Source organism: Microtus pennsylvanicus, chromosome 11 (genome assembly GCF_037038515.1).
Source record: "Microtus pennsylvanicus isolate mMicPen1 chromosome 11, mMicPen1.hap1, whole genome shotgun sequence".
In the NCBI taxonomy this organism is placed as follows: domain Eukaryota; kingdom Metazoa; phylum Chordata; class Mammalia; order Rodentia; family Cricetidae; genus Microtus; species Microtus pennsylvanicus.
The window spans coordinates 48,930,256-48,940,339 of NC_134589.1; the positions used below are offsets into that span (position 1 = coordinate 48,930,256).

Consider the following 10,084-nt stretch of genomic DNA (forward strand, 5'->3'; position numbering starts at 1 on the left):
GGTGGAACTATCTGGTGCACAGGGTGGGTGCTTGACTGCAGACTGTGGGAGAAACGTAGGGTTCAGGAGAGACCCAGCAGGCTTCTGAAGAACCTATCCCTCGCCCTATCCAACAGCAGGGAGCTAGGCAGAAGGCTGGCTAGGCATTAGGCTCACAGAGGTGGCCTAGAACTGAGCTAGGGAGAGGACTATTCTCTCCTGGACACTAGACTCCATCTAAAATGTCTGGCCATCTCCTGTGGGCCCTCTGACTGCATCGGGCAGAAACCACTATTTAAATGTTTCAGGAGACCTGTTAACTAGAATGCCTGCAATTCCATGAGAAAAGTGTTAAGGAATACTGCTTCCTACCAGTCCCCCCCCTCCACCCCAACCTGCTTAGCCTGGATGGCAGGTGGGATTTGCAAGTTTAACGGGTCCTTTAGTCTAAAAGGACAAAAACCCTTTCTTCTGCGCTAAAGAAGATCCTAGCACCGTGAATTCTTGGACCAAGGAACTGATGAAGTCCCCACTGTCTCTCATCTGTGTAAGACTTCGTTCGTTCTAGGTTTTTCCGTCTCTTGAGTCTTGGTTTCTCTTGCTCTCGCCCTGTCCTTCTCACTGGCCCTAGCCAGCTCCGATTTCCTTGAATTTCTCTTTCCCAAGGGTGTTTTTGCCGTAGGAGTGTCTCTTTCTGGCTCAGTGTCTCAGGGTCACTGCGCCCCAGGCTTGCAGACCTTGTCTCCATCCCTGTCCAGCTTTCAGCGTCTCTGAGCTGTGAACCCTAGTCTGTCTACGTCGGCAGCTCGCCTTGGGGTCTCGGTGGCCCCGGCCCGTGGGATGCGCCTCCCCGCTGCGGTGGCCGCGCGGCTTGGGCGGGAGTGCGGGCCCGCGGGGGCGGTGTCGGGCGCCTTCCGTCGTCAGTCCCTCCCCGGCGGCGCGGAGGGGGGGCGGCGCGGCCGCCGCTCGGCGCCTTTAAGGGAGCGGGAGGGAGCGGAGAGGCGGCGGCTGCGGTGGCGGCGGCCGAGCAAGCGGGGCGGGGGCGCGGGGCGCGGCGCGCGCGGAGAGTCCGCTCCGGCCGGAGGTGCCGGGGCCCGGCCGGGAGCGAGCAGCGCCGGCAGCGCAGCGGAGCCCGCCGCCTGGGACATGGCCAAGGCGGGCGGCGCAGGTGAGCGCGGCGCGGGGCGCTCGGTGGGTGGCGGGAGGGATCCCGGCCCAGGTGAGCCCCTCGCCAGGTGGGCGGAGGTAGAGACCGTGGCGACCTGGCCGGACCCCCGGGCTTTCATAAGGGGCTCCGCGCTCCCCGCGTCCTTCCCGCGCCCCGGGTCACCTCGCGGGACACGGCATCATGCTCTCCCTGCAGCAGAGGGTCAGGTCTGCGCCTCCCCTGTCCAGTCCGGCAGTTGGGAGCTGTCTCTGCCCGGGAGTAGACCCCCGGCACCGGGACCCAAAGGGGATGTCCCGTGGCCGCCTATCCATCCCACGCCCAGCTACGCAAACCAGGACGCGCCCCCTTGTCCTGTCACTGTGTATCCTGAATGCGACAATCCCCCACCCCCCGCTGACAGCTGGGTCAAGAGACCCGGATTCCTGGTCGGACCGCAGGAGGAGTACTCCACAGCTGGGGAGCCGCCCCGCCCCCCACCCGACCTGGAGGTAGAGCCTAGGTGCCAGGTTAAGCAGGCGGGGCATCTGCTGGGGTCCCATGGGCTCTGCTTTCTCACAAGCTCTGTGCTATAGCCCGAGGATCTCAAGGAGTGGGTGTTATTCATTCCTTCATTCATCCAGCCAGGGGTTCATTCACCAGCATCTGCTCTGGTGCCAGGCCCTGAGTTGGCTGGGACCTGGACAGGATCAGATTCAGTCCCCTATTTCCCAATCTGCACCCTGGACTCCCATCGTACCCTGGGAGGCCAAGTTGAAGAAAGCCTGTGTTCATAGGGCTTGTCACACGCAGGCAAGGCTGGTCTCAGCAGTCCTGAGCTTGGGAGCTGGCGTGTGAGAATCTACCGTGAACTCACACCCAGCCTGTGACGTTGGCAGGTGCCATGCCATCCCCGTGGGGCCTGGTGTGAACGCCACTTCTCCACCCATAAGGCATGGTAAGGATGTAATGAACATGGCCATCTGTCCACACTCTGGACGTGAGTGCCACTGAGCAGCCTGTGACCCAGGGACAGGTCCCAGTTCTTGGACTTGCCCTGGCCTTGTGTCTCAGGTGCCTGAGACTATACTCCCTGCTATTACAGTGAAATCTTGTCAGGGAGAAGCTGGTTGTGTGAGGCAGCAAGAACCAAATGCATCTAAACACCCCCTTTCCCACTTCCCTCCCCTGCCCTCCTGAGAGAGGCACAGTGAGATGACACCAGGAGGCTGGAAAAGGCTCTGCTCCCTTCTTTCTCCTGCCTTGGTCCCTCCCTATCCCTGCTCTTCACAAAGGGAGGGCTCGTGTTTCTGTCTCTTGCCCACTTTGCATGTGCTCATGTGTGTGCAGAGGTCTGGACGCCAGGATCCAGGTCTCTTGCCAGGGCGCCACAGTAGCAAGAGCAGTTAAAGCAATCCCTTCTTGTACTGTGCACCAGGTAATGTGCTAAAGCCTTTTACTGCCCCGTGATCCTGAGAGGTAGGGTGGCACTCCCCTTTTTAAATCCTTCAGAAGCAAATAGCTCCCTCCAGGTGGCTGGGGGCTGAGGGGTCTAGGCAGAGCCTGGATGTCAGACCAAGTTATTTGGATGCTAACGAATCTTTCCACTCCCCTTCCCATTCTGGGAGAGGGCCAGCCCCAGGTCCTCTGCAGTGGCTTGTGGGTCCTTTGGTCCCTGGCTGAGGTCCATGGGGATGAGTCCCTGGTGAAAGGTGAAGAAATTGCCAGGCCTCCCAGCACGGCTGCCTGGAGCTGCTTTACAACTTTGTGATTTCACACTCAGTCCTTTCCCTTAGGGCAAATCAGACTTCCCTCCTCTGTGACCCTGCTGCCTGGTGCCTCAATCCCTTACTCAGCTGCCACCCCAAGGAGCTCTGCAGATGACCTCTGGCAAGATCTGACTACTCGGCCCTTCACAGCTCTTTAAGGCAACTCTGGCAGCTTGCTAACATCTCTTCTCTTCTTTAGCTGCCTAAACTCTGTGACTTAAAAATACACAGTAGAGAGGGAACCAACCCCATTTATATTGAACGAGATAGGCAGACTTTAGAGCCAAGTCCTTCTGCTCATAGCTAAGGAAACGGAGGACCAAGGAAGAGATACGCAGACCAAAAGGCAGAAGGATCAGGCCTTGGCTTTGAGAGGTGAGGCTAGCATAAAGAGAGGTTGTAGGTCTTGTGTAGAGGTTGTAGGACATCTTGCCCATGTGAGAAGGGTCTGCTTCCCAATTTGTGTGGGGTTCTGAAAACTGGCCAATAGCCCAGCCACCGAGGGAAGAGATGGGATTTGGGTCCTGAGGCTGTTGTGGTACCTGATTCTAGGTCATCACCTCGTGGTAAACGGCAGTGCTTGAGTTGTACAGTGTATAGCCTGAGCCGAGCAGCCAGCCATGGCTGTGCCAGGAGTGGAAGGAAAACACTTCAAGGACTTTCGTGTAGCTAGGAGAATTCAGGTACAAGAGAAAATGTAAGCAGATCCCAGAAAGGATGAGATTAACTTGCAGAGAGTGGATCCAACTTGATTATTACCAGTTTTCAACCTCCAGGCAACCTCAGCCACATAGGAATCATTTTAGTTGGCCAGCCCCAATACTTGGAAAGGAAGAACACTCCTTGGTCTTGCTCCATGGACAAAAGAAAGACAGGATGAAAGCCAGTGGTAGGGTGGGGAGGAGGAGAGGACTGGAAGGCTATAAAGGAAATGACGGTTCTCTGTACAGAGCCACCCGTGGGCCGGAAGAGGCCGCAGGTTGGAGCAGTGAAGACTGGACTCTCTAGTTGGCTCTTCGAGGCTAGCAGAGGTTGAGCAGGATGGTAGTAAGGGCCAGGCTTCTTGGTTCTGCAGAAGCTTCAGCAAAGGCTGGGAGGTTGGATAAAGGGGGAAAGAGCAAGTGTACAGGGGCTGCCACAGAGAAACCCAGCTGATTGGGGTGCTGGGTTCCTAAAGCCTTGGTGCAGAGGTTGGCAGGAACTCCAGAGAGCATGGGGACCAGCAGCGAGATGCTGAGCCTCGTGTGTTTGGACAAATCCCTCTGGCTCACTGTGAGGGTTCTGGAGGCTGGAGAGCTGCCAGCATGGGAGCTGCCTCTGTTGGGAAGGGCTTGCTCTGCCTTCTGCCAGCAGTCCTGCCCCTCCCTTCCTGTGAACCTTGCTATCCTCCCCCCCCCCCCCCCCTTATCCCAGTGCACCAACAGGCTTGGTCTGTCCCCAGGCTAGTGCAAATTGGAGACATGGGTCCTTAGGCAGACTGAGCACATCAGGTAGCCAATAGAGTTTGTGAAGCTCTAGGAGAAGGACAGAAATGTTTGGGGAGCCCAGAGCCCATGCCACAGGGCTGGGCAGGCATTCCAGGCTGGACGAACCAGTTTGTGCCATTTCCAGGTGTTGGCTGAGGGAGGACAGCAAGACTAGTCATCAACGGCACTAAAATACCAATCGGATACATACATGGAGGCTTGGGGGGAGGTGCTTGCAGATACTCAGGTTGAGAAGGGGATGTGGAGGCTTAGGTGTGTGCTCAAGGTCACAGGAAAAGGTAACAACAGACCGGAGTGCTCTAGGAGGTGGGTGTGTGTTCTCACACTTCTGAAAGGGACCAGGGAAGCAGACCAGGAGAGAAAACAACCCAAAGTTTGGGGAAGGGACAAAGGCTGGTCTTGCACTTTGGGAAGATGGCAGAAGAACTGAGCCACATCTGAGAAAGTCCCAGACCTAGGGCACCAGGACAATATCCATATGTATCTTGGGAAAGTTACCACTTCTGCAAAGGGCCTGCCGTCAGACTCCAGGACTTCCTCAGATGCTGCCTCCAGGAAGCCTTCCTGGGCTGCTGCAGTCCCGCAGTGCTTAGGTTCTTGTGTGAAAACATAGTCTCTGTGAAATCTCTTGTCACAGCGGCTGACACATAGGCTGTAGTCTGAGACCCTTCACAACCTCTTAATCCTGGTGTGGTTTATTATATGAGCAAAGATGGTACAGCCCAAACAGAAACTGTTAGCATGGGACCCTTACTCCTTACTCCCATTAGAGGTCCCTATTCCTTGGTCTGTTTGGGGGTATTACTTTGGGAGACATACTATAGGTGGTTAGCTGTGCTCACTACTGCTCTCTGGAGCCCTGTCTGCAGCTGGCAAAGTGTGATAGTTCCCAGTCAGAAGTCTAGAGACTTCTAGTTCACCTGTTAAAAATTCACGAGGGGAGTGGAGTGTAAAAGAGATGGCTCGGTGGCTAAGAGCACTTGTTGCTATTGAAATGGGCCCACGTAGGGAATAACCACCATCTATAACTCCAGTTCCAGAGGATCTGATGCCTCTAAGCGCTGTGGGCACCAAGCACACACATGGTATACACACACACACACACACACACACACACACACACACACACACGCCAAACACTCATGCATAAAATAAGATAAACTAATCTAACTTAAAAATTATGATGGGAGGCAGAGTCCAGAGAGGCAAAGGGTCCCTCCCTGAATCAAGGGCAGGAATGTGAACTCGAGAGGTTTCTGAGAAAGAACCAGCCACTTCCCAGGGGTGCTCTGAGATGCCAGGTTTGCAGAAAGGAAGACAGACCAGGGGTTTGCATCTGGCCCTTTTTTATGGAAGCCCTTAGCATTATTTTCCGTCTGATGGCCAGACAGCACCTCTTTGCAGAGGTGAGGTCGGGGGCTAGGAAGTGTACGAATGGGTGACTGGGCACACATACAATCACAATGTTGTTCCTATCTTGTAGATGGGGAAACTGAACCTCAGAGAGGTTGAGTAACTGGTTCTAGACTCACCCGCAGACTTGGAGGCAGGCTGAAACCAGAAAGTAGAGTTCTTTCATTCTTGCCTCCAACATTATATTGTCTAATCTGGCACGGGGCTGACCTTGAACAGCTCCCTCTGAGCCTCAGCTTTTGCATCTGTAAAAAGGAATGAGAAAGAAGAGTGTGGGTTCAGGAAGGGCTGGAAGTTCTACTTAACTCTCGCTGTGCTCTTTCTTTTCTATACACCCTCGTCTTGGGGTCTATCTGTCTTCACTGCTCCAGGAAAGGGCCTCACCTCATGTAGATGGGACTTGGGGGAGCTGAGGGTTGAGAATCCCTGGAGAGTCAAGGGCATTCACAACCTAAGCTTTCTAGGGGTCTCTGACTCTAGCTTGTCACCAAGCCTCACTGAAGAGGGTGGCCAGAACTCCCCTCGGGAGAGGTTTGGAGGTGGGAGGGGTAGGAGAGAATGCATAGCAAATAAGTTTGGAAATCAAATGAGATCTGAGCTCCCCACCCACTCCCTCAAATCTCTCTACTCGCTCTCTTTTAAAATTCTTGTTTTCTAAAGAGAAAGAAAATGCTAAATTGCACCCCCTTTCTCAAGGAATGGGAGCCTTAGTGAGTCACTCCGGAGGTAAATGCCACCTCCAAGGTCCCACGTGTGCCTGCGGAGGCCTGTACAGCTGTGTGGCCACAGCCCCCAACTGGGGTATGCATGTGGGTAGGGTGACAGGGTTCTCCTGCTTGTTTCTGCTCTGGGTAAGAGCTGGGTCCCTGCAGGAGGACCTAGTCAGCTGACCTGCTTCCTTTGGCATACCCCAGATGGGGCCAGGCTTTGAGCCAGTGTAACAATCGGCTTTCAGTTTGGGGCTGAGGAGCTGTGTTTGGTGGCATGGTGGGGCCGTCTGAGGCTGGAGTGGGTCACAGTATGAGTGCTCTTGAGGAACTGGGGGTGAGCGGTTGGCCCACACAACTAGGTGTGTCGGGCTGATGGGGGTCTCCTGGCGTCGAGCTGTGGCTAGGTGTGTCAGGGCAGGCAAGGTCAGTGAGGAGGTGTGCCACCTCCCCGTGACCCATTATTCTGGAGGAAGGAGAAGTAGCCCGTCTGTTGGCTGGGGATGCCAAACAAGGGTTGAAGGCAGAAATAGAAACGCACTGGGCTCCGTCTGGGAGGGGCGCTGAGGCGCTGAGTTCTGGTGGCTGGAGAGGCCTCTTCTGAGCCGGCTGTTGCTGACGCTGTGTTTGTTCGGCTCTGGGTATTTGCAGACTACGTCATTGCCCTCCTGCCCTCCTTAGGGACAGACTTAGGTCTACAGACTTTGTGACCATGAGCTCAAGGTGGGCTGGCAGCTGGAAGGCTCTGAGCATGCTCCAGGAGCCTGTCTTCACGCATACGTGGTCGCACGTTTGACCTTTTCTGGATTGTTCCAGATTGGTCCCAAGTGCCATCCTCCTGGATCAGAACTCCCTTCCGCTCTGCTGCGGCTTCCCTTTATGAGCCTGGTCGGAGCCGAGTGCTTCTAGAGTCGCCACTGGCAGCATAGCTATTTTGAGCCTCCTATTAGGGCCTGGTATGGGGAATGTGTTTATCCTTTGCTGTGTTTTGTTTCCTTCTTGTGTAGTATAATTTGGGGCAGTGAAAGACAGAATTATCCGGCCCGCCTCTGGGGCTCGGCTGGTTCACTGGCAATTGCTGGCACTGTGATTTGGCACCAAATGGAGGAGCCTGAGGGCAGAGATCACCTCGAAGCCCATCCTTACAGCCTGGGAGTTGCAGGTGGAATGGGGTGTCCATATGGGGTCACACTGGCCATTGCTGAGGTGTGGCAGGGTCCTGCTGATGGCAGCCTTTGATGCCCTTACCAAAAGCCAGCTACCTCCTGCAAAAATGTGCAGCATCCTCCGAGGAGTCTCCAGCCATGCTCTGGCTTCCTAATCCACTGGCTTGATGCATAGATGTCAAGTCCATATTCTCTGGTCCCAATGAAAGGGTCTTGGGATGATTAGGGAGAATGTCATCCTCTCAACACCCCAGGCTGCCCCATTGTCCTCTCACAAGTGGCACAGTGGTAGGTGCTATGGAGAGATTCCTATGGGGTAGAGGTGACTGCTTCTGCCTTATATAGCAAGAGTCTGGTAGGACATAGGGGGGACAGCTGGGCCTTGGGGAAATTGTTCCAAAGAATTCAGAACTGTTGGGAGCCTAATTGGCAGAGCAAATGGAAGTACAATAGATAGCCAAAGCTATTAATCACTCATTATCTCCTAAATAAGGTAATTAAGGGGTATTTAAATGGCATATTTATAAGATACCAGCAGGTCTTCAAAAGCACATCTTTCCCAAAGCAACTGGTTTGGCCAACTGGGCCAGGCACAGAGACTGGGGTTCTAGTTCCTGCCTTGTACCCACCCTCCCCTTCCCCCTAAACTCTTCTCTGCAGGGACATCCCTGCACTTGGGAAGGCAACAGGTCACAGAAACCCCTGCAGTGCATAAAATGCATTGCAGTATCTAGAGTGTGCTGCAAAAAGGGTTTTCTTTTTCCTTCCTTCCTTCCTTCCTTCCTTCCTTCCTTCCTTCCTTCCTTCCTTTCTTTCTTTTTCAAGATAAGATTTCTCTGTATATCCTGGAACCTGCTTTGTAGATCAGGCTGGCCTCATAGAGATCCACCTGCCTCTGCCTCCTAAGTGCTGGGATTAAAGGTGTGTGCCACCACACCCGGTCTACGAAAACATTCTTTAGACACAAACAGCCTTATGACATTGTGGCTCGGTGTTGTCACCTACAAAGTTAATGCTTGAGATCTGTGCAATGGAATTTATAAAAGTATCTTAGTAAGTTAAATAAATTTACAGTTTTGTGTTAGACCCTAGTCATATTGCCCCCTAGTCACAGGTGGGCTGTAGACCATAGGTTAGCTATGCCTGAAAATTATTTGATGTGGGCTTGGGTCCAGACTGTGTGCCATGACTGGATTCCTCCTGTGCCTATACTTGCCACTTGTCATGTGACTGGATTAAGGGTAGGCTTGTGGTCAGACTCAGGGTTGAGTTTGAGGCTGGTCTGTGCTAACAGCTGAACCTAAGGTTTAGGATATGGTTGAGGTCAAGGTTTAGGCCATGGTTGGGTTAAGGAATCCAGTTTTTGTTGTGATGATTCTGCATCGTGAAGTCTCAGTGCCAGCCCTTGGGTGTGCTCCCCATGGACTGGATCTCTCCTTCAGGGTCCTTTAGGATGCTGGCTCCTGAAGCTGGGGTACCATAACAAGACAGCCCCTTTGGTGTTCCTGACAGTCCCCTGAAAGAGATCAGCACACAGCTCATCGGTGGCACATCTAGCATTTTAGGAGATAGTTAGGACTGTTTCTATAGCAACCAACCCCCGACCAGCACTGGTTTCCTTCAATAATGCCTTTTTCTGGAAGCAGCTTCTCCTGGCCTCTCATCCTTCCCAGGGTGTCCGCACAGCCCCTTGAAGGCCAAGCATGAGATCGTTGGTCCTGGATTGTCTGGTCCCCATTTTACCCTGACCTACAAAGGGGGCCTGAGGACACACTTTAGGATATATTCCCTGAGAGCAACCTTCTGAGGTCCTTCCTGTGCTGTTGCATGCTGAGCCCCAAGAGAACTTTACCACATAGTTCCGTGCAGGGAGAGGCTATGGGCCTGGGAGGGGCCCCTGCCAGGTATCTCCTCTGGGAAAGCCCATGATCCAGAGGGGTAGGATGGCAGGGATGCCGACATTGACTCGGTGGGACACTGGTGAGTAATTTGGCGCTAGTCTGGCCTGGGAGCAGGGAAGTGCCTCCCCTTCCTCTAGTAGGGATGGGGTGGAGAATGGAGGCCCCACTGAAGGCCTGGAGGAAGAGGGGGAAGCGTGGAAAGTTCTCAGTGGCTAGTGTGGCTAGGGCCAGATGGTGGGAGGATAGGCTGAGAGAAAGTGGAATGAGGGGAGGAGAGGAGAGGAGCAGCTCCCATTCCAGGGGCCCCAGGAGAGTGGCCTGCTCTTAGAAATTTCCGCTTAAGAAATAAGCAAAGAATAGCCCTTGGATAATCATGGCTTCTTATTCCATTTAACACGTTCCTTTACTTATTTTCTTCTACTTTATTTATTGCGTGTATGTGAGAGAGAGAGAGAGAGAGAGAGAGAGAGTGTGTGTGTGTGTGTGTGTGTGCATGTGTATGACAGACATGTTTGGAG

General features: G+C 53.9%; 1 protein-coding gene across 3 annotated transcripts in view; it reads left to right on the forward strand.

Moving 5' to 3' along the window:
- Positions 1–979: 979 nt before the first annotated feature.
- The window catches only part of Pitpnm3 (PITPNM family member 3), a 97,150-nt gene continuing 88,045 nt past the window's right edge, over positions 980–10,084 (forward strand). For all 3 annotated transcript variants that reach the window (XR_012912352.1, XM_075991780.1, XM_075991782.1), the window contains exon 1: positions 980–1,147. Coding sequence is in view for 2 of the 3 variants with exons in the window: in XM_075991780.1 (XP_075847895.1) it covers positions 1,126–1,147 (22 nt within the window). In the remaining variant the exon portion in view is untranslated. The remainder of the gene's footprint in view (positions 1,148–10,084) is intronic.